The sequence below is a fragment of the Rhinatrema bivittatum genome, chromosome 3 (genome assembly GCF_901001135.1).
Source record: "Rhinatrema bivittatum chromosome 3, aRhiBiv1.1, whole genome shotgun sequence".
Taxonomy (NCBI): domain Eukaryota; kingdom Metazoa; phylum Chordata; class Amphibia; order Gymnophiona; family Rhinatrematidae; genus Rhinatrema; species Rhinatrema bivittatum.
In genome coordinates, this window is record NC_042617.1 from 581,872,552 (window position 1) to 581,897,709 (window position 25,158).

The 25,158-nt window shown below is 45.6% G+C and overlaps 1 protein-coding gene across 3 annotated transcripts in view; it reads right to left on the bottom strand.

Moving 5' to 3' along the window:
• The window catches only part of MTFR2 (mitochondrial fission regulator 2), a 65,607-nt gene that overhangs the window by 38,286 nt on the left and 2,163 nt on the right, over window positions 1–25,158 (bottom strand). For 2 of the 3 annotated variants that reach the window (XM_029596619.1, XM_029596620.1), the window contains exons 2-4: window positions 17,853–17,998; window positions 12,583–12,684; window positions 8,181–8,288 (exon numbers count right to left, since the gene is read on the bottom strand). In XM_029596619.1, the coding sequence (XP_029452479.1) occupies window positions 8,181–8,288; window positions 12,583–12,684; window positions 17,853–17,915 (273 nt within the window). In that variant the 5' untranslated portion in view covers window positions 17,916–17,998. The remainder of the gene's footprint in view (window positions 1–8,180; window positions 8,289–12,582; window positions 12,685–17,852; window positions 17,999–25,158) is intronic. The other variant, XM_029596621.1, reaches the window with a different exon arrangement.

Genomic DNA, 25,158 nt, shown 5'->3' on the forward strand with positions numbered 1-25,158 from the left:
TGCAGGTGGCACTCTAGGTTACGTAGCAGTGCCTCAAAGCTTTTAGTTCTCTGCCTCCATCTGCTGGAGACAGAGAAATACTGAGGGACTGCAGGTGGCACTCTCGGTTACATAGCAGTGCCTCAAAGCTTTTAGTTCTCTGCCTCCATCTGCTGGAGACAGAGAAATACTGAGGGACTGCAGGTGGCACTCTCGGTTACATAGCAGTGCCTCAAAGCTTTTAGTTCTCTGCCTCCATCTGCTGGAGACAGAGAAATACTGAGGGACTGCAGGTGGCACTCTCGGTTACGTAGCAGTGCCTCAAAGCTTTTAGTTCTTTGCCTCCATCTGCTGGAGACAGAGAAATACTGAGGGACTGCAGGTGGCACTCTCGGTTACGTAGCAGTGCCTCCAAGCTTTTAGTTCTCTGCCTCCATCTGCTGGAGACAGAGAAATACTGAAGGACTGCAGGTGGCACTCTCGGTTACGTAGCAGTGCCTCAAAGCTTTTAGTTCTCTGCCTCCATCTGCTGGAGACAGAGAAATACTGAGGGACTGCAGGTGGCACTCTCGGTTACATAGCAGTGCCTCCAAGCTTTTAGTTCTTTGCCTCCATCTGCTGGAGACAGAGAAATACTGAGGGACTGCAGGTGGCACTCAAGGTTATGTGGCAGTGCCTCCAAGCTTTTAGTTCTCTGCCTCCATCTGCTGGTAGGGATGCAAAACCCGCTTGTCTGGATTGATCTGAGGTACGAACAGGAATTGTCTTTTCTCTGCAGTTTTTGGGTGGGAGTTTCTAGGTGAATTGGTGGAAGGTACTGGCAAGCCGGTGATTCCACACACGTGCCCACCTTATAAAGGTCCCATCTCTGCATTTAATTCTGGGATATTACGCACAAATCGTTACAATTCTTATGTACTTATTTGTATAAAATGGATAGAGAAGCATGCCTGTTCCTGCAGTGCAAATACTTGTGCACACAGACATAAATGCATACTTTTGGGGCAGAAACACAAGGTATTTTAAAAAAACTGTGAGGATCCTGCCACACAATTAGCAGAGGTGCTTACCTCTATCAGGTGTTCTCGGAGGGCAGCAGGATGGTAGCCCTCCCACATGGGTGACATCATCAGATGGAGCCCTGATGCAGAAAACATGTCAAAGGTTCTAGAACTATGATTAGGCACACTGAGCATGCCCGGCATCTCCTATACCATGCGTTTATGAGGGGGCCCTCTTCAGTCTCGTAACATAGAATTACGATTAAAATAAAAAATAGGAGAAACCCAACTCCATGGGGTGGCAGGTGGGTTTCTTGAGGACTAACATCCTGCTGTCCTCGGAGAACACCCGTTAAGCCTAAGCAACTCTGATTTCTCCGAGTACAAGCAGGATGGCAGTCCTCACGCATGGGTGAATACTGTAAATACTTGTGTTAAGTTGAAAAAACTTTCACCCTCAGAAACGGTCCTTAAAATCGTGGTCGTTTTATAGACAGGTCAGTCAACATAGTGCTGGTACCACGGCACTTGCACAGGCACATCCTCCCCCCTCCTAAACTAGGGTCTTATTGGCACGCTTAGAACCACGTGGTTCAAAGCGCGCCACTGGGACCTCGCGGAGGGAGGTGGATGTGGCCTGAACGACCACAAGCTCATCATCCTCATAGCAGCAGCGATGGATCCGGAGGCGATGTGGGGGAGAAGCTGTCCTACTGCTATACTGGGAGACTGTAGGGGAGGAGGAAGGAGGTTCCTGAGCAAGTGACATCATTGTCCAGATAGCAGTATGTGTGAAGGAATTGGGAGGGGAGGAAGGATTCAGGCAGCAGGGACAGCCATTAGAATAATGACATCGTACCCTCAGGAAAATGAGTACTGAGAAGAAAAATAGAGCATCGTACAACACATTGCTGAAACCGAAGGTTAGAGAACGTGCAAAGGAGGCCAATAATTGTGTAGCTGCAAGAGAATTTGACATTAGTGAAAAACTCAGAGATTGGCAAAAAAATGAAGAAAAGCTGTTAGAAATGTCAAAGTCTTACGTTTCAAAATTGCACCTTTTGAAGGAATGGAAAAGGATTTGAATGACTGGGTAATGGGATGCAGACAGAATGGCTACCTTGTGACTTGCTCGAGCATTAGGATTCGTGCCCTTCAAATGGCAAAAGAAGAAAGATATTCAGCGACGGAAGGTCTGAAAGAATTCACAGCACTATCTGGTTGGTGTTCGCAGTTCATGAACAGATATGGATTGTGCCCTCGTCAGCGCACAAAGATTTCACAGAAACTGCCTAAAGAGCTTGATGAAAAGATATGTTTGTTGCACAAATTCATTATTCAGTGGAGAATAAACATCATTTCGATATGAATAACAATGGTGATCTGGAGGAAACACCGATGACATTTGATATGCCTGGCAATCGCACTGTAGCTGGCGTTGGTGAGAAGACCCATTTCATGGTGGTCTTGTCTTGCCTGTTAGATGGCACATATCTGCGTCCTGTGGTAACATTCAAGAGGAAAATGATGCCGAAGAGCCTAAAAATTCCAGCAGGCGTAACTGTTCAGGTTCATCTTAAAGGCTGGATGGATGAGGAGAGAACAAAATAGTGGTTGTGCGATGTATGGGGTAGGCGACCAGGAGTGGGGCTAAGAAAACGACCATCACTATTGGTGTGGGATATGTTCTGCGCAAGTATGACAGAGGATGTGAAGGACGATGCAAAGAAAATGGCGATCACATTAGCAGTGATTCCAGGAGGTCTGATATCAATGCTCCAGCCATTGGATGTCTGTCTCAACAAGCCTTTCAAAAACCAATTGCGGCGCAAGTGGCAACAATGGATGTATTCTGGTCAAGCAAAGTTAACGAAAAGAGGGAACCTGATCAAACCAGACATTGATTTGGTAGTGAAATGGGTAAAGGATGCCTGGGAATCACCTCCACCAGAAATAGTCAAGTAGCAATTCCTGAAATGCAGCATTAGCAATGATATGCATGGATTAGAAGATGATGCCATCTATGAAGACAAAGACAAATCTGCATCAGATGATGATTCGACAGACAGCAAAGACAACATTTATGCTGATGGCATCACCAAAGTACAGTTAAGCACATAAGAATTGCTTTATTGGGTTAGACCAAGGATCCATGAAGCCCAGTATCCTGTTTCCAACAGTGGCCAATCCTCTAGCAGTGGACTGCCACAATTTATTCAGACATTCCAACGATGAAGAATCGGACTTGGAAGGATTTGAATAAAAGAGAAGGATTCAAACAGTAGGGACAGCCATGGGGGAGGGAGGCAAGGATTCACACAGCAGGGACATTTCCTTAATTTGTTAAATGATGTTTCTTATGAGAACCTTTAGTCTGCTTTTAAAAAATAAATAAAAACAATTTTCTTTCGGTTTGTTTCTTAGTATGATTTCACAATTTCATAAGCCCCCTAGGTTTTACACTCGAATTATCCACAGGTGAGAGATAAATCTTAATTTTGGGGCCCAAAAAACACCCTAGACATATGAGATCGACTTATAACCAAGTATATATGGTACCTAGCTACAGCCTGCTCCCCAACACAAAAGGGGTCCAGACACCTAACTAGGTGCCAATGGGCACCACACTAGTGCTGTTGATAACAGAGGGGGAGACAACCTGAACCCAAACAACAGGTTCTAGGTTGGGAAAGTTGGGTTCTATACTTCAAACAGGTTCCGAAGTACAGACTGGCCAAACCTACTGTCGTGTCGGCCATCCCTATCCAGACAATAATGTGATGTGAATGTGTGGAGAGAACTCCACATAACAGCATTACAGATCTCCTCCACGGGAACTGCTCGTAAGTGGGCCACAGATGTTGCCATGGCTCTCGCATAGTGAGCTTCGACATGGCCCCCAAGACTCAGTCCCACCTGGGCATAACATTCTGCTAGCCAACGGCAATGCCCAACCTAGTCTTATCAAAAGAAACAAAAAGTTGGGCTGTCTATGGGCTTCTGTCTGCTCCAGATAGAAGGCTAAGGCTTATAGTCCAAACTGTGCAGTGCTTGATGCGAATGGGGCTTGGGAGAGAATATTGGCAGGGCGACTGACTGGTTAAGATGGAAATCTGTCACACCTTAGGCAGGAACTATGGATGCATACGCAAGACCACCCTGTTGTGATAATCAAGGCACTTTCCTGTTGCAGGGGACATGAACAGATCTATGTCTAGAATCCCCCAGAGGCGGAATATCCAATTCACTAACCTCTGGTCTGGAAACCATTCTTGGGGTCTGAAGGCTTGACTCAGCCTGCCCGCTTCCACATTCTCTGTCCCGGCCAGGTACATGGCCCTGAGCACCATCACATGGGATATGGCCTATGACCAGATCTGGACCACTTCCTGACACAGGAGGTACAATCCTGTACCTCCCTGCTTGTTGACATACTACATGGCTACCTGGTTGTTGGTCTGGATCAGGTCAACTTTGTTGGATAGCCGATCTCTGAAAGCCCATAGAGCGTACCTGATCACCCAAAGCTCCAGGAAGGTGATTTGACAACAATGTTCCTAAGCGGACCAAAGAACCTGGGTACTGGGCCTATCTACATGAGCTACCCACCCCAGGATAGTTGCATCTGTGATTATAACAATTTGAGTGGGGAGTCTCCAAAACGAGATCCCTTGTTTCAGACTTGAAAGTACCCACTACCAGGACAATGAGTACAGGGAGAAGGTAACTCAGATGCAATCCTGGAGGCTCTGAGTGGCCTGACACTACTGTGACTTCAGGATGCACTGGGCTCTGTGCATGTGTAAATGTGCCACGGGAGTAACAGACTGTTGCAGCCATTTGGCTCAACAGCCTCAACATGTGCTAGACCAATACCTACTGGCTCTGTTGAATCTTTGCGCAATGGTCGCCATAGCAATGGCCCTCTGGTGGGGCAAAAAGGTCTAGAATTGAATCATGTCTAGCAGGGCTCTTTTGAAGTCCAATTGAGGTGGCAGGCTGAGATGGGACTTTGAGTAGCAGAGAATGAACCCTAGTGACTTCAACACCGGATTAGTAAAGCACATGGACTGGGTGGTCCCTGCCTGAGACATGCTCCTGGCCAGATACGAGAAAATATGCACTCCTAGTCTGCGGAGGTGCACCACCACCACGGCCAGTCATTTTGTGAAGACTCAAGGGGCCAACGCGAGCCCGAATGGCAACACCAGGTACTGAAAATGCTGTTTTCCCACCACAAATCGGAGATAATTCCTGCAAGCAGGAAAGATCTCAATATGGGTGTATGTGTCCTTTAGGTCAAGGAAGCAGAGTCAGTCCCCTTTTTGCAAAAAGGGGGATCTTGAACTTTTCTTTTTTTTTAGAAACCTGTTCAAGGTTCTCAGGTCTAGGATGAGGCGGAGTCCTCCTGTTTTCTTTGCAATCAGGAAATACCTAGATTAGAATCCCCGCCCTCTTTGCCCTGGTGGTATGGGCTCAACTGCTCTGGCCATTAAGAGGGAGGAGACCTCCGCGTACAGCACCTCCTGAGGCGCTACCAGCCCCCAATATGGGCACGGAGGGCAATTAGGCGGGACACCCAATAGACTCAATTGGTACCCCTGGCAGACGATGGACAAAATTCACTGGTCCCAGGATACAGTGGGCCACTGGTTTGCAAAGAACTGCAACCTGCCCCCGACCAGAGGGTACATCGTCAGAGGGTATGGGCAACTGGCTTAAGCTCCCTACAGCCCAATTCCTGGAGTTGAGTGAACAGCTGGCTGGGGTTTGGGAGCACTTTGCTGCCTGGAACAGCCACGGGAGCTCTGTTGGTGTTAACGGGATCGAGGAGGGGGAGGACAGTACTTCCTCGGCCCCTGCCTCGATAACTTCCTGGATGAGGAGGAAGGGTCCGGAGTGCTGGTGTTGTTGGAAGGTTTCATGATGGCCCTGGAGTTGGGTCCACAGCATCCTTCACCCTATCTCCAAAGAGATTCTATCCAGTTCCTGTATTTCTGGATGGAGAGCAGAGGCCCACAGCCATGCCAGCCTGCGGGCACAGACCCTCGATGTCATTTTGAAAGCATCATAGGTGGTATGGACCTCGTGTTTTCTACGCTCCAAATTTTTGCACCAGCAACATGAGAGTATCTTGCCACTGTTGAGGAAGCTACTCAGCCACTTCCTACACCTGCTTCCTGATGTCTCGCAAGTATCGGCTCATGTAGAGCTGGTAAGCAGCAATGCGGGCAATAAACATGTGCCTTGGAACACCTCCCTCCCAAGAGCATCCAACGCTCTGTGGTCCTTCTCAGAGGCGCTGAGGAATGGGTCAGAGAGCGCTTGGCTCTCTTCAGGGTGGATTTGACCACCACTAACTGGTAGGGCAGCTGACACTTATCGAATCTGGCAGCCTTCTGGACGAGATAAACCCCATCTGCCTTCTTATTCATCGGAGGTACTGTGAAGGGATGTTCCCAAATCCTCAGCAGCAACTTTTTAAGGATCTCATGCACCAGGAACACCACAATCTCCTTAGGAGGTTCCACAAACTGAAAAACCAGTATTTTGGGCCTGGCATCTTCTTCAGTCAAAAGCTGGAATGGGACAGCCTCCGCCATCACCCTTACAAATCCTGCAAAGGCTAAGTCCTTAGGTGGAGACTTCCTTCGCTTCTCTGGAGGAGAAGGGTCTGACGGGAAACCATCTGAATCCTCCTCAGACTCCATCTGATCAACACCCCAGGGGTCATAGGGACCCTCATCCTCACTGCATGTCACGGGGATGGGGCCCTAAGTGCTTGGCCTACATCCAGAGGTGCAGGCATCGATGGAACTGGATGGGAGGACTACAGGCCTCAGCATCTCTACCATCCTAGAGGGAGCTTCTTCGAAGGAGGAACCAGCGACGACCACCTTATCAATAGGGGGAGGCCTCGCTCTCCACCAGGAACCAATGCCAGCTGGGTCGGTAATGCACCAATCAGCACACTGAGCTTCTCCAGAAGTGATACAAGGATGAGCGGGACTGCTAGCTGGATTTAATCCTCCAGTGTCTCCTCGAATGTTGCCAACATTGACAGGGAGGCCAGATCTTCCTCGGACCCGTGAGAAGGATAGGCGACTGGCACCAGAACTGGAGGAGAATGTCGCAGACCATGGGCATCGATGAAGGATGAGTGCTGCTTGCCAAAGGGGCATCGCTGCAAAAGCTAGTGCTTCTCCATGCCTGGCACTGTGCATCGACGGGACCGGTGCAGATGCTTCTTGGTCTTCCCATGGATGCTCGGTCCGGTCTTTTCCCGGTGCAGAGGTCAAGGGCGAGGAAACCGGCATCCTCGGCACAGAGGAGATTGACAATCTGTCCCCAGCGTTGCTATCTACCAGTGACCTCAATGGAATAGAAGGTCTCGATAGTGTGGTGTCCATGGGTGCAGCTCCGAAGTTCTTCGAAAATGATGCAGATGGCTCAGACTCCTTCGACCCGAAGAAGTGTTCTATCATGTCGAGTTGACACCAATGTCGATTCAGGGTCATCTGGGCACACAAGTGGTAACCCCGGACGTCATGTGATGCCCCCTGGCAGAGGATGCAAACATCATAAAGATCGGTGATCGATATGGTCCTTGGACACAGAGCATTGACGGAAACCAGAAGCAGCCATGACAGGGTGAAACAAAAGGGAAAAAAGACGGACAATGGCAGCAGGCATCGATGGCCGACTGGCACAGAGGATCCGCCACCACAAAATGAAACTCACTCGAATGCCGAAAACCCTGACAGGGAATTATGGGGAGGCAATGAGAGGGACCTGACGAAGGACCAAAGGAAAAGACAATGAAAAAAACCCCACAAAAACAAAGTTTTCCACAAAGCAAAAAGCCAAAATTTTAGAGGTCAAACCTGAGACTTTCAGCTCCCGGAGAAAAAGAGGGACCCCATATGGAGACGTGGGATAGGGCATGCTCTGTGTTCCTAGAAACTTTGACATACGTTATCTGCATCGGGCTCCATCTGATTATGTCACCTATGTGTGAGGACTACCATCCTGCTTATCCTCGGAGAAAGCAGGTAACTTTTCATCGGGCAATAATCAAAGCACAGCACCCATGCACTTTTCCTTTGGTTAATGTTGCAAACCCCAAACCTGCAGAGTCTGCACCGAGGCACCCAGTTCTGATTATTCACTCTTTAATATTTGTAGCAATATTCAACTCACCTGAAAATGGGGTCGTGGACAGGGATCTAAAGGAAGGACTGTCCCAATCATACGAACGATGCTTCGAGTACAGCCATACTCCTTACACTCCCAAAGCGGTACGGTCTGCTTTTATCGAAGAAGAGAATCGCAGGTAAATTTACGAAATATAAAAATAAGATCTGAAATAATGCATGCTCAAAAAGTGAAACTGCTGCACTGAAAGAGGCAGAAGTACTTTATTTGTCGGAGGGGGTAGGTCTTAAGAACATAAGAACATGGTTTTATACCGACATTAAAATACACATCATATCGGTTTACATCTTAACGAAAGGTTGAAATTACATTGAACGGGGAGGGGGGAAACATGAGAACAATAAACAACAGAATAGGGGCTATGAGGAGGAGCCAGAAATCAAGCGAGGAAAAAAAAAGGGGGGGGGAGGAGAGGGATATGAACATAGTTACAAAAATTAAAAATGATAATACATAACATATTTACAAAATTCAGGGTGGGTATGAGAATGGGACATAAAAATTAGTGTCCAATAGTTGATGTGTTACTTCACCGACATAATTATCCCTAAGACCACAATGCCACAATACACGGCAGCAACAGCCTTACAACCCATGGCAATAGCCTCTGGATCTCCAGGTCTAGTTTTCAATTGATCATCTTGCCAGTTTTCTAGGTCTGAAGTTTCCATTTTAGATAAAGGATTGTCTTTTGTACCCACCATTCCCTATGATCCCTGTAATGTACAGGTATACCTATTCCGGTTTTATCGGATGCTACGCATCAAATGTTTTTTCGCTGTTGCACCTCCCACTAATGACCTATCTATAGCACACAAGAAGTCCAGATGGCTCCCCCCGGGACCCATGGACCCAATTTTGCTCACCTTTGAAAAATTAATACAATCAGATATCTAGCACTTGCCCCAGAAACTGAAGGTAAAACATTATAATATTTCAAAGGATGAGAAAGCGGCCATTAAAAGTTTGACAGATGATCCTACAATTATTATCAAACCTGCTGATAAAGGGGGTGGCATTGTGGTCTTAGATAGGGATAATTATGTCGGTGAAGTAACACGTCAACTATTGGACACTAATTTTTATGTCCCATTAGCCTCTGATCCAACACATGAATTACAAGCAATTAAAAATGTTGTACAAACAAGCCTTGGACTTACACCAGGTTACTCCCCGGGAGGCTGCTTTTTTACAAATTGAATTTCCTAAAATTCCTACATTCTCCCCAAAATACACAAAACTCTAACCAACCCCCCCTGGACACCCCATCGTCTCTGGCATAGGATCGGTTTTGGAATCTCTCTCACAATTTGTCTGCAAAAGCCGGTCCTACGTCCGAGATTCTAACCACCTCATCAGCATTTTGGAAATCATTTCCCCCTCCTTCGAATGCATGTTTTTTGGTCACCCTAGACCTCATATCCCTGTACTCTAATATTGTCCAAGAAGAAGCATTGATGTTAATGGAGGACATTTTGAATCAGCGCCTGCTGCATCTCTATATCCTTTTCACTCTCTCTCACACAGTTAGCTCTTACCAGGAACTATTTACAATTCCAGACTACTATACATCAACAAATAAAAGGGACTGCCATGGGGGCCACCATGGCACCCAGTTCAGCCTGTCTTTATGTAAGCAAATTTGAGGAGGATTTCATCTATCCCTCCTCATGGTCACCATTCATTTTCTCATGGCATTGTTACATAGACATGGGATGGATATTCAATTTTTACTATTCCTAGATTGGCTCAACAGCTGTAGTGAGCATTTACAGTTCAATGTTTCTATTGATTCATCCAAAATCTCTTTTTTGGATGTACAAGTTGTCATTGAAGATGGAATTTTTACAACATCTATTTTTCGCAAATACACAGACCATAACACACTGCTAAGGTTCGATAGCCATCATCCATCTGCCTTAAGGGTGAATATTCTGGCTGGTCAACCACTCAGACTGACATCTTTGCTCTTCATGGGCAGACTTTGTACTCCAAGCTAAGCAGATGCTGCTTAGGTTCAGGGAGAGAGGGTACCCCCAACATGTCCTTCGTAGAGCGTTTAAAAGAGCTCTTTATGTAAATCGGGAACTTCTATTTATCCATGTATTAATTGTATTTTACCTTTTTCGACCCATGTGAGAAATATCACCTCAGTCATAAAATGTTATTGGTCCATGATAGCCCTACATAAGGTATCTGACTGCCCTCTATGCCTTTCGTTTTGCCGTGGCAGAAAGCTCAGAGACATTCTGGTTCACTCACATTTCTAAGACCCCTCGCTGTCAGGTTCACAGAGTCCTTCTGGCCACCAACCATGTGGACATTGCGCTGTCCTCGAACATCCCATTTCACATAAAAAGTACCATTTAAACTTTTCCATGACATGTCAATCCCGGGGAGTGATTTATGTGATTCTCTGCCCGTGCCCTAAACTTTACGTTGGGAAAACTAGCCAGCCGGTTCGGACACGAATTGTTGAACATCGTTCAAACATCAGAACCGGCCGAGAAACTGCCCCCTTAGTTACACACTGGCTCACTTTAGGGCATTTGGAAAATGACCTCAAGTATTTTATTATTGACGTGTTGCTTCCACTGTCTCGGAGAGGCAACTTTTCCGAGACGTTAATTCGCAGGGAGCAGAAGTGGATTTATAAACTTGATTGTCTCCATCCGAAGGGAATGAATAGTGAAATTGAGTAACAACCGGCAATATATAGCTGTGGTTCTCATTTTTATTTATTTTTTTATTTCACTGCTCTCTGATTGGCTGTCATGCTCTGGTTTACTATCCTCCCATTGGTTCAGTTATTCACGCCAAAACTGTTTCCTTTAAAATGTCAGGCTCTGTCTTTTCCGTCCGCTCACCTTGCCTTGTCAGCTTCGTGAATGTCACTCTGCAATTAAGGTATGCTTTATCGGCATAAATTTGAAAGTATGTACCAGTCTTTTGTGTTCCTGTTATTATGAATATTTACACGTGTGCCTTCTACGTTTCAGTTTAAAAAAATGTAACCTGCCCCTCCCGACGCAGCCTTCGGGCGAAACACGGGGTCCATGTCGGGGGACCCTAAAGAGAACTGCTATGGTTTGACATTTGAGCAATGGAGTTGCCGCATTGAATTAAAGAAATTCTGTTTCCTATACACAATCATTAAGTTTGGACCTTTTCAATTCTTTTTGCATCTCCTTTGGTGTTAAGAACATAAGAAATTGCCATGCTGGGTCAGACCAAGGGTCCATCAAGCCCAGCATTCTGTTTCCAACAGGGGCCAAACCAGGCCACAAGAACCTGGCAATTACCCAAACACTAAGAAGAACCCATGCTACTGATGCAATTAATAGCAGTGGCTATTCCCTAAGTAAAATTTGGAGTGCAAACTCTTGGCTCCATTTAATGTGACTTATTATTACTTGTGGTTCATCAATAACTGCTGATCAATGAGGCTATTGTACATATTATGGGGGCAGCTTTCAAATTGCCCTCACTTGGACACATTTCACCCATGAGCTTAGCGCCAAGTTTCCAAAGCACATGGATACTATCCTGGAGAAATCTTTGCACCTTCTTCTGCTGAAGGAGAATGGAAAATAACACATGGAGAGTGGAAAATCAGTCCTTGCTGCTTGCCACCCTCAATGCACTCCCAGAAACTCCTCTTTTTAAGGCAGAGGAAAGCACTTGTACTATGCAAAAATGCATGGACTTTAAACTGCACTGACAAAAGGGCCAAATTCCTGGTGGGTGATTTACGAGAGTAAACATTTTTAGCCAGGTAATTGGCTTTCAAATGTTGTCCTCTACGTCACTTCAATTTCCTATACCTCTTGCATTTCTTGAATTAGCACAGTTTGTCCTTTTTATTACAAGTTACAATTAAGATAGTAGTTTCCTGGCCTGGCAGAAAGGTTTGATAACACCACTGCAATATTCATACACTATGTGGGTCATTAATCAGTAGGGAGAAGGCAACTGAGGCGGCTATTGACAGCTTAGCACATGACCTTGGCCTTCTGACCATCTCTCGTGGTACCTGGACGTTTGCACCAGTTTGCTTCTTGCCTACCAGCTCAAGTCCTTCCTGAGCCCCTGGCATCTCTACCCTTCCTATAGCTCCCTGAAGTCCACCATTCCTAGGGGAAAAATCCATAAACTGCTATTAATTAATAAGCAATAGTAGCTTGAGATTTATTTAATGTTTGGGTACTTGCGACTTGGTTTGGCCACTGTTGGAAGTGAGATACTGGGCTTGATGGACCCTTGGCCTGACCCAGTATGGAAGTTATGTTCTTATTTCTCCTTCACCCTGCACTTTTTTCCCTCTCAATTCAAGCACTGCCCTTGCTCTGGTGGTTAATATTCTCATCAGCAAAAGCAGAAAATATACCTGGAAGGCAGTGCGTGAGAAGGGGGTCGAAGGAAGATGAGTTCTAATTGCACAGACAATGCTTCGGCTGCTGGCGTACCTTTCCCATAATTGTGTCAGAAGCTGGCAAAAGACAAAAAATGTTTAACATTAAGGTACAGAATTGTAAAATATCAGGCAATATAGAGGAGAACGGTTAGAGCAAGGAAGGGACATTTAGGCATCTCAGTAAGCAGAAGAGATTAGGTAGGCCAAGAGGTCCTTGACTACCGACGACTCTATTTATAAGGGCCGGAAAAATTCCAAGTGCCAGGCCGCCTAAAACTTGAGACTTTGTGCCTGATGCCATACCAAGCTCGGAAAGAGTTGCTGGGCCTCTTCAGGACCCAATAAAAGACAAAAACGCTCTGCCAGCGATGAAGAGAAGGCGCCACTGCTTTAAGCCCAGGGAAAGTGCACTGAAGCTGTTGGCCTGGGCCCGGGGAAAGAGAGAGCTGCCGATCTGGACCTTGCCAGAAGACACTGCCAGCCAAGATCCTGGGAGGAAGAGTGCTGCTGCCGCCAGCACTACTGTCAGCTTAGGAAGAGAGACTGCCCCTGGATCAGGCTGGCAAAAGACATTTCCACCAAAGTCCAGGTGAGGCTGGAAAGTCATAGACGAGAGGAAAAGGCAGGGGCAGGGAGCCAAACAAAGATAAAAAGTGAAAAAATGAGCAAAAAAAAAGCAAACACCACACCACAAAAAGAGCAAAATAAACAACAAAATGTAGGCAAAATAAGAACAGTATAAAACAAACAAAAAAACAAGATTAGAAAGATGTGTGCCATAGAGTATACAACATTTTCCAAAGAATTCCCAACTTCCAGCACGTACTCACCAGAGGCAAAATGCTGTGATCCTGTACTTTCGTGGCCCTCTCCTCCCCACTAACTTCTCTTGAAGGAAGAGTGGCATGAGTACATGATGAGTGCATTTACTCCCTGGCACAAAAATACCCTTCATACCACACCCATGCAGCTCTATCTCTCCTCCTCCACACGGAGAAATTACTACTTACCTGATAATTTCCTTTCCTTTAGTAAGGGCAGGTTGATACCAATGAGTGGATTATATCCCTCTGCCAGCAGATGGAGGTGGCGCAAAAGCTGATGTCACGGCCATATAGCCCCGCCCCGACATCATTCCTCCAGTAATCTCTGGAAAAGCCAAACTGTGGACAAAACTGATTATACTTGAACATTATTATCAATAGTCAACAATTCATGTTTCTCAACCACAAGGACACTGAACTCAGCCAAAAGGAGGAACATTTCTAGCAAATCAAGGACTAGAGAAGCCACTTACCAGGAATCATACTCTGCATAGCTCGCCCGAAGAAGGCTAACCACAAATTTAAACATCAGCAGCTGAGGACAGGTCTGGGATTGATCTGCAAGTGAAAAACCTCGCTTTAACAACCGAGCCCTTTCAATGGCCAGACCGCAAGACAGAATCGACCCAGATCCTCGTGCCGAATGGACCCCTGACGTAACAGAGCCATCAGATGGTACCCTGAAGGGACTGTACACCAGAAGGCTCTGGAGATCAGTGTACCACAGTCTTCAAGCCCAATCTGGAGCCACTAACAGGATAGCGTTGGTTTGACTTGCAATCTTCTGATCAACCTGCATATCAGAGGTCAGGGCGGAAGCACATACGAAGAGCACTGCGTCACCATTCCTGAACAAAAGCATTAATGCCCATACCATCTAGGTCCCGTCTGCGACTGAAAAAGCGTGGAACCTGTGTGTTGTTGAGGTTCGCCAACAGGTCTAGATCCGGTAGTCTCCTGCCGTTCACCAGGAGCTGAAAAGCCTCATCCATCAGCTCCCACACTCCTGGATCCAAGTTTCTCCTGCTGAGGAAATCAGCTCTGTCATTGTCCTTTCCATCAATGTGAAAGGCGGATAAGCTTAGGCAATGCTGCTCTAGCTGCTTGGCGAACCGCAGGCACACCAACTGAACCGTTGTGCCTCCAGTTTGTTGATGTTCCACTGCCACTCTGCCGCGTTCCAGTGCCCTTGCACCACTAACTCCTGTCAGTGAGGGGGCCCCCCCCCCCAAGTACCAGAAGCTCGTATCTGACTTGAGTACCAATCAATCCATTGTCATCAAGAAAATTCCTTTCCTGAAATAATCCGCCTGAAACCACCAGTCCAACTGGGATCTCACCTCTAATACGAGGAACACCCTTACTGCATAGTTCTTCTACTGTGGATTCCATCGGGAGAGCAACGTGCACTGAAGAGGGCACATATGTACCCTCAGCCAGGGAACCACTTCTAATGCGGCAGCCATCAACCCCAGATAAGACCCCATGGTCTAACAAACAAGAGTTTTGCAGGGTTAGAACTTGTAGCATCAACGTGTGGATTTGAGACTCCGGCAGAAATACTCTGCCCTGCCTTGTATTGAATTGAACCTTGAGATAGTCAAGGGTCTGAGATGGCTGTAAATTGTTTTTGGACTAGATTCACCACCGAGCCTAGTTCCTGTAGCAAGGAACCCACCCTGCGGAAAGCAGAAGACTCTCTTCCAGAGTCTTGGCTCGAATCAACCAGTCTTCCAGATAGGAGTGAACTAGAATGCCCTCCTAGTGGAAAGCCGCTGCTGCCACTATGAAAAAGGTCCTGGTCATCAGGGCTAGCCTGAAAAGCAAGGCCTGAAACTAGTAATGAGTTGCAGATTAGCAAATCATAGGAACTGCTGATGTTCCCGATGGATGGGAATATGCAGATACACCTCATTCAGATTCAGAGACATAAGGTACTCCCCTGCATGAACTGCCATCATGACAGTGCGCACTGTTTTGACACTGGAATGCATGACTCAAATATCAATTGGTGCCCTTGAGATCCAGTATGTGCTGAAACGAACATTCCTTCTTGGGCATGGCAAAATAAATGGAATAATGGCCTGCGATTCAGGAACGGGAATCACCACTTTCAGGTTTAACAGTCATTGTAATGACGCTTCCACTTATATCCACTTCAGAGGAAAGTTACATGGAGAGATCATGAAGGCATCCAGAGCAATGTGAGGAAATTCTAGAGCTTACCTTTCCTGAATAACTTTGAGAACACATTGATCCAAAGTAATGTGGACCCACTGTGATAAAAAAAAGGACAGACGCCACCTATCTTCTGAACCAACAGACGAGCCCGCAAACCTTCACTGAGAAGACTGTGGGGGCTTCACCTCTGGAGTCCGCCTCACCCCTATAAGGCCAACAACGCCTCAAAGGATATACTTTAGGATAGTCTCAATCTTGAGTATCCTTCAGTGCCGCACATACCACTATCCTGGTAGAGGGAGGTTTCATGACAGAACACACCAAGGTATCCAGCCTAGGGAAACAACTGCTCTCTGGCCTGTGGGTCCAAGGGGTATAAACCCGCCAAGCCGCGTCCTCCTTTAAAAGATGCATCTGGCGCATTTCATTCCAGATCAATCAACTCTTGGATTACATTCAGGAGGGGAAGGATACAAGAAGTCTTGCATAGGGGACCAAAATAGGAACCACCTTCTGCATCCCCAAGGAGTCAGGCCCAGCCACTCCGAGCGTCTTCAAGACCTGAGAGATCAAACCTGGCAACTCATCTCTATGAAAGAAAGGGCTCCAAATCTGGAGGAATGTTCCCCATCACATCTGTATCATCCTGATTCACCTGCATTCAAATTTAGTCAGGCCGCATTGCGCCACGGAGACAGGTGGAGGAGCACTTGGAGCGCACAGACCAACCTTCGTAGGCAGAGCAGATTCAGAAGACCGGACCTCTAGAAACGTCTGCCATCCCTGGAAGAATTCTACCCAGGAAAAGGACAGGTCCATTCCAGGCCCCATAGGCCCGAACCTGATGTCTTGAGAGCCAGCGACTCATGACAACTCAGCCTGTGGCTCAATCAAGGGAGGGGACACCCCTGTCATGTCTTGGCCCACTCCCCTCAGACTGAGGATACGGACCATCGTCGGCAAAATCACAAGAGGGTAAATCTCCCCGAGGCAGCACTGACACAGGCTTAAAGAAAGCTCTAGCTGAATGGCCCTGATATAGCACAAATAGATAAGCGCTTAGGCTTCTTTGCTGCAGCGCCATAGCTGTAGGTGCGCAGAGCGATAAAAGCTCGTGCCTAGAATAGGCGCGCATAAACCCGCATCCAAAATGGATACAGAAAGACAGTGCGCATAAAACTTTGCGCGCAAGTATTCGTGCCTAGGCTGAACGTCCAACTAGGAGGCCAATCCGAGCGCCCAGTATAATTAGGGGGAAACAAACAGGCGCGCAGGTCTGCAATGATGGCTCACAGCACAAAACACGTGAAAACACCTCGCGGCCTACCACGCGCCCAAAAAAAGGAGAAGCCTGTGAGTGGGGCTTAGCCAAACGGCTGCTCAACTCTCCATGCTGCAACTGCCTTCTTAACTCCTGGAACTCCCCAGAGACACGAGCAGGGCAGACGAAGTAACAAAACTTACTCTTTACTTTATTTTCGGACGGGAAAAAAAAAATACATTTTGAAAGTCCATTGCCTCCACACTCTCAATTTTGAAAATAAGGAAAGCGAAGTTAGCCCAATGCCTGATGTTTTTTAGTAAGTGCATCACCCGCGCTTACAAATAAGGATTTGTAGATTTTCTTTAGTGTACGGTAGGCAAAGCTTATGTGCCCGATGATGTGGCCAGGAACTCCAGCGCATAACTTTCCAGGCAAATGAAAGGTTATTTGTGTAAGATTAAGCACAGACAGAAAGAGCAGGTGGACACGAGGGTAAGAATGGGGCTGGCGGAGCAGGCCCAGTGCCAAAGGACCGGAGGGCTCCCCAGGCGGTGCCAAATGAATATAGATACAGATGTTCATGCTGCTGCTGCATCGCTCCAGAAAATGGGGGTGAGTATAGCAGGAGACTGACAGGGCTAAGGGGAGACAAGAAAGGAGAGGGTGGGGAGTGGTCGGTCGGGACTGGAAAGTACAGGGAGGAGTGAATAGGGGAGAGGTTGCAGGATGAATGAATAGGGAGGGAGGAGAGAGCGTGGAATGAATGAGTGGGGGAGAGAGAGAGAGAGCTGCATGGAGGTGGGGTGGTCAGTGTGCACTCACCAGGGGTTGGGAGGGTGTCAGCGGCTGGGGGGCAGAGTGAGCAAGTGCTGAAGGGAAAATATTCGGCATGCTACGGAGTCCACCTTTCCAGTCTCGTCTCCAGAAGCACAGAATGTAAATCCCTTCTGACAGGGGTGAAGGAAGCATCTTACCCGGTCCGCTGGTACACCAAAGTAGTCTAACAGCTCCCTTATAAGACCCAGCAGCAGAGACATTTACACTGCGCCGTTGGGGGTTCAGCCGCATGGAACACGAGGTCTTCACATCTTTTTCAGAGGAGCTCAGGACCTGTGTACAACTGCAATGAGAAAATCCATCTTAGAATCGCTTTTCCGGGGTATAAAGGAGCAATAAACACACTGGTGTTAAAATGCAGTGCATGGCACAACATAGCTCTCTCTTCCAAAGAAAAAACAAAACAAAACTGAAATCTGGTGCTTTTTCCTTTCAGATTCTAATTTTTAAACCATCATATTACATTTTTTTTTCCCCAAAATCATTTTTATTGAGGCACTGAGAGGATGTTACAAACCATAGGACAACAAAAATTATAACATTCAAGCAAACCAAGAGAATCAGCTTATTACATTTTTCATTTTTGCGGTACTGCTGCCAGTCAAAATCATCCCCTTAATGTCATAGGAGGGACTGCCGTCCACTGCCACAAGAGCCTCCTTGCCTTTTGGTGGAAAGAGAGGCCCATGTCTCATTCTGGAGGTAATGGGGACTGCACGGGTAAAATTAGCATATATGTACATATATACTCTTATAAACTTGGAGAGTACGCACGAACCTGCAGTGTCGAGCATAAATGTGAACAGAGGGTGATCTAGGGATGTGGTTCTAAAGCAGGCACACAAGTAGCTATTTTGTAAGCCTTAAGTAAGCATACATTACCACACTTCTCCAAACACTTATACACCTACTGATTAACCTGCGTGATTGAAATTGCACTTGTCTTTGGTCTACAGTTTTTGGATGGGAGGTCTGGGTGCAGTGCTCATGGATCTAGGTGATTCCAAGTCCATGCACAAGTAAGTATTTACAGAAGCGGAGAAAGGCGTATTTTATAAAAAAAACATGGCTCAGCATTTAATGATGTATTACGTGCAAACCTTTACAATTGTTGCCCACATACAATATATGCACATATTTTTATAAAATGAACATAAGAACATAAGAATTTGCCATGATGGGTCAGACTGAGGGTCCATCAAGCCCAGCATCCTGTTTCCAACAGAGGCCAAAACCAGGCCACAAGAACCTGGCAATTACCCAAACACTAAGAAGATCCCATGCTACTGATGCAATTAATAACAGTGGCTATTCCCTAAGTAAACTTAATTAATAGCAGTTAATGGACTTCTCCTCCAAGAACTTATCCAAACCTTTTTTGAACCCAGTTACACTAACTGCACTAACCACATCCTCTGGCAACAAATTCCAGAGCTTTATTGTGTGTTGAGTGAAAAAGAATTTTCTCCGATTAGTCTTAAATGTGCTATTTGCTAACTTCATAGAATGCCCCCTAGTCCTTCTATTATTCGAAAGTGTAAATAACCGAGTCACATCTACTCGTTTAAGACCTCTCATGATCTTAAAGACCTCTATCAAATCCCGCCTCAGCCATCTCTTCTCCAAGCTGAAAAGTCCTAACCTCTTCAGCCTTTCCTCATAGGGGAGCTGTTCCATCCCCTTTATCATTTTGGTTGACCTTCTTTGTACCTTCTCCATCGCAACTATATATTTTTTGAGATGCGGCGACCAGAACTGTACACAGTATTCCATGTGCGGTCTCACCATGGAGCGATACAGAGGCATTATGACATTTTCCGTTTTATTAACCATTCCCTTCCTAATAATTCCTAACATTCTGTTTGCTTTTTCGACTGCTGCAGCACACTGAGGCGACGATTTTAAAGTATTATCCACTATGATGCCTAGATCTTTTTCCTGGGTGGTAGCTCCTAATATGGAATCTAACATCGTGTAACTACAGCAAGGGTTATTTTCCCTATATGCAACACCTTGCACTTGTCCACATTAAATTTCATCTGCCATTTGGATGCCCAATCTTCCAGTCTCGCAAGGTCCTCCTGTAATGTATCACACTTCACTTGTAATTTAACTATTCTGAATAATTTTGTTTCATCTGCAAAATTTAATAACCTCAATCGTCGTATTCCTTTCCAGATCATTTATATATATATTGAAAAGCACCGGTCCAAGTACAGATCCCTGAGGCAATCCACTGTTTACCCTTTTCCAATGAGAAAATTGGCCATTTAATCCTACTCTCTGTTTCCTGTCTTTTAGCCAGTTTGCAATCCATGAAACGACATCGCCTCCTATCCCATGACTTTTTAGTTTTCTTTGAAGCATCTCATGAGGGACTTTGTCAGATGCCTTCTGAAAATCCAAATACACATCGATCAATTCACCTTTAATTATGTGTTATTATGCGCAAACCTTTACAATTATTGTTTATTAACCCCTTCAAAAAAATGAAGCAGACTTGTTAGGCAAGACTTCCCTTGGGTAAATCCATGCTGACTGTGTTCCATTAAACCATGTCTTTCTATATGCTCTACAATTTTGATCTTGAGAATAGTTTCCACTATTTTTCCCAGCACTGAAGTCAGGCTCACTGGTCTATAGTTTCCCAGATCGCCCCCTGAGCCTTTTTTAAATATTGGGGTTACATTGGCCACCCTCCAGTCTTCAGGTACAATGGATGATTTTAATGATAGGTTACAAATTTTAATTAATAGATCTGAAATTTCATTTTTGAGTTCCTTCAGAACCCTAGGATGCATACCATCCGGTCCAGGTGATTTGCTACTCTTTAGTTTGTCAATCTGCCCTACTACATCTTCCAGGTTCACAGTGATTTCGTTCAGTTCGTCTGAGTCATCACCCCTGAAAACCATCTCCGGAACTGGTATCTCCCCAACACCCTCATTAGTAAACACGGAGGCAAAGAATTCATTTAGTCTTTCTGCAATGGCCTTATCTTCCCTAAGAGCCCCTTTAACCCCCTCGGTCATCTAATGGTCCAACCAACTCCCTCACAGGTTTCTTGCTTCGGATATATTTAAAAAAAAAAAAAAAAAGTTATTATGAGTTTTTGCATCTACGGCCTACTTCATTTCAAATTCTTTCTTCACTTGTCTTATCGGAGAAAGCATGTGTGTTCCTGCATTACAAATATATGTGCCAAATATATTCTGTGCCATAACAGAAACTTGGCTTAAACCAACAGATATAACCCTAATAAATCAACTACCCACACAGATGTACGACTTCTTCTCCCTCCCCCGATTAAAGAAAAGGGGAGGAGGCCTACTGCTAGCAACCAAAAAAGAAATGAGAGCCTCCCAACTCCCAATAAAATCAGACTCAAAATTGGAAATAGGCCTATTCAAAACCAACGAACTCCAAATCCTCTTAGTCTATGCCCCTCCTGGACTCCTAGACGCAGATGCCTCCATCATAATAGAAGTAATTGCAAAACACATAAACCTGGACTCCCCCGCCTTGATCCTAGGAGATTTCAACCTTCATGTCAATAACACCACACTCACAACCAACTGTGAAACCCTCCTCTCCACACTCTCAGCCTTGGGCTTCCAACAGATTATCAATAAGCCCACCCACAAGGCAGGCCACACTTTGGACCTCATTTTCACAAACTCCGGCATCAAGCACTCATCCCATCCCATTTGCACTCCAGTCCCATGGTCAGATCACTCATTAATCTCCGCCACCTTCTTAATGACAGAAACCCACAAACCTCAATCCCCTCAATCTCCATTCCCTTACAGAAGATCTTGCTCTTCCGATGACCTTAACTTCCACCTGGCTAAAGAACTTCCAAACTTAAACCTTGCAGACCCCAACGCAGCCATATCATCCTGGAGCAATATCACAGAGGAAATAGCAAATAAATTATGTCCTCTTTCAACAAAAATACTCAACCTGAATTCACATAAGAGACAACCATGGTTCACCAAGGACCTACGGAAACTCAAACAAACCCTCAGAAAAAAGGAAAGCCTATGGCGCAAAACCCCTTGTGCCAGTACCCTGTCTACTTACAAATCTGCCCTCAACCATTACAGGAACAACACTCTAAAGGCAAAAAGAGATTTCCACGCTCTCAAGATCCACGACATTATCTTTGACGCAAGAGCCCTCTTCTCCTACGTATCCGAACTAACTCAACCTAACTCTCATTCCTTCCCTAGTGAACAAGCACAAGCTAAAGCAAATGAACTAGCCCTATTTTTCCAAAATAAAATCTCCAATCTCTTAACCCTCCTCCCACCTAACCCCACCCCTCTGACTAACCCCCTACACATCCCCAACAAGACAATCTCACTGGACACGTTTGAACCTACCACCGCCTTAGAGATCCAATCCCTGCTAAAGAAAATGAAACCTTCATCGCATCCCTTCGATCTAATACCGTCAAAACTTCTTCTGTTAATACCCGAAACCATCTCTAAACCACTTGCGGACATTATAAACTGCTCCTTAACACAGGGAATCTTCCCAGAGGCACTAAAAACAGCTTCTCTTAAACCTCTACTAAAGAAACCAGATCTGGACCCCATGAACCCAAACAACTTCCGCCCAATCTCAAATCTACCCTTTGTAGCAAAGATCCTGGAAAAACTGGTCAATTCGCAACTCTCTACCTACCTCGAAGATCATGAAATACTTCACCCCACACAATACGGGTTCCGCAAGACCTTAAGCACTGAAACTCTTCTCTTATCACTAACTGACCATCTCACCATGGGCTTGGACAAAGGACAATCGTTCCTACTAATTCTACTGGACTTGTCGGCAGCCTTCGATACGGTCAATCATGCCACCCTCCTCAACCGCCTTTCAGACATTGGAATTACAGGCTCTGCTTACACTTGGTTCAAGTCTTTCCTCTGTAACAGAGGCTACAAAGTTAAAATCAATAATAAAGAATCTCCCCGCTACAATTCCTCACAAGGAGTTCCTCAAGGCTCCTCACTATCCCCAACCCTTTTCAACATATACCTTCTTCCTCTATGCCAACTGTTAACCAACCTACAACTAAAACATTTCTTATACGCCGACGACGTACAAATCTTGATACCCATCAAAGAAACCATCTCTAAAACCCTCAAATACTGGGAAAACTGCCTACAAGAGATCAACCAACTCCTCGCTAACCTAAACCTGATTCTAAACTCGGCCAAAACAGAACTCCTCCTCATCTCCCCTGAAAATAGCAACTCCCCACACTCTGCAACAGTTAACACCATTGCTACACATGCAAGAGACCTAGGGGTAGTAATAGACAAACACCTGAACCTAAAAGCATTTATAAACAATACAACCAGGAACTGCTTCTACAAGCTGCAGGTAATCAAGAGAATGAAACCACTACTACACTTTCATGACTTCAGAACAGTCTTGCAATCAGTAATTTTCTCCAAGATGGACTACTGCAATTCAATATTGCTAGGTCTCCCAGCCTCATACATAAAACCACTTCAGATGCTACAGAACGCGGCAGCCAGAATTCTGACAAATTCCAGAAGAAGAGACCACATCTCGCCAATTCTATCTAATCTTCACTGGCTGCCAATACACTACAGAATCCTACACAAGTCCATCACCATCATCCACAAATCCATCCACTCACAGGCCCCTCTCAACCTCCAAATCCCCCTCAGAATGCACTCATCATCCAGACCTATCAGAGACGCCTACAAAGGCTCCCTGACCGTTCCTCCAACTAAATCTACACTCCATAAGGCACTCAGAGACCGGGCCTTTTCTACAGCGGGCCCCTCTCTTTGGAATACCTTACCACCGGACCTTAGACTTGAACCCTGCTTACCAACATTCAAAAAAAAACTTAAGACTTGGCTATTCAGGCAAGCCTTTCCGGAGTCAAATATCCATTGAGAGACCTCACTGCACAATGTTAATATCCATAAAGAGACATCACTGCACAATGTAAATAAGTTACCTCTGTAAATTTTTACGCTACTATCCTTATTTCCTTCCTCTCCCAGTTCTACAACCTTGTTTTATTGTAACTTTTGCTTCCGTTGCACTTGTTAAAAGAACAGTTTTTGCACCCCCTGTTATATGTAAACCGGCATGATATGATCTTATCATGAATGCCGGTATAGAAAAACCTTAAATAAATAAAATAAAAAAATAAATACTGAAATATGCACGTATATTTTTGTGGCAAAATAAGTAGCATTTTATAAACCGCATGGCGGAAGTTCCTGCCATCCAGTTTGAAACATATTAGCAAAACTCTCCTTGGGTCCACTACCACATGCAAATGGTGTACCACAGACAGTTTTGAAATCTGGGCTCTTTAAATACAATCCCATCTCAATGTTAACATTTTCCCAAATACCTGATGGTCATACAGAACCAAAACTGGTCAAGCAAAGAAGTCACAGGTCACTTTAATCATTTAAAGAAAGGGGGCTCATGTATTTTCTTCTTTTAAGAAATTTCCCTATGCCTTCCTTAAGTAAGAACAAGACATACAATTGTCTGGTTTTCCAATCTGGCCACGCATAGAAAAAGGAATTCCTCCGATTTCAGATGTGATACACATAGGCAGATCTAACTCATCTTTCCATCTCTTTCTCCCCCTCCCTTCAGCTTCTTTCAAGTTCTTCTTCACCTACCCTCTCTCCCCTTTATCTAGGTCTTCTCTGTCTACCCCTGTTTGCTTAGGGACTTCTCCATTTCTCCCCTTAAGTTCTTCTAAGAACGTAGGAAGTGCCAAGCTGGCTCATCTCAAGTTCCATGGAGCCCAGCATCCTGTCTCAAACAGCGGCCAGCCAAGGTCACAAGTGCCTGGGAGAGTAGATTTATTTCTTACTCACTCCCAGGGATACCTGGCTAATAATGTGGAATGGACTGTTCCCGGTTTAAACCTCACTATGTTAGTCGCCTTGATCATGTCCTATGGCGACAGATTCCGCAGCTTGATAGTACATGTTCTCTCAGCACACTATCTGTTTTGAATCTGCTGGCGGCTAGTTTCATGGAATGTCCCCTTGTTTTAGTATTATTTGAAAAGGTAAATAACCATCCTTTAGGTATCCGTTCTACCCAACTCGTGATTTTATAAACTTCCGTCATGTCCCCTGCTCCTTCAAACATTCTATCCATCTCCCATACGCCTGGGCTCCTCTCTCTCTCTCTTCCATCTCTCCAGGTTCCTCATAGCTTCTTGGGGCCCAGTACTGTTGGGCAGACTGGTGGTTGGCCAGCAGGGTGGGAAGACGCCAAGCATGAGCTTTCTGGCCCTTTGGCTGCTCTTACCCTATGATGCACACTTTCTTTATAATCAGGAAGCAAAGGAGAGAGAAGAGAAGCAGCAGCCTCAGGTTACTGTGTCCTCACGCTGTCAGCCTGCTGCCGATCTGACCTCCA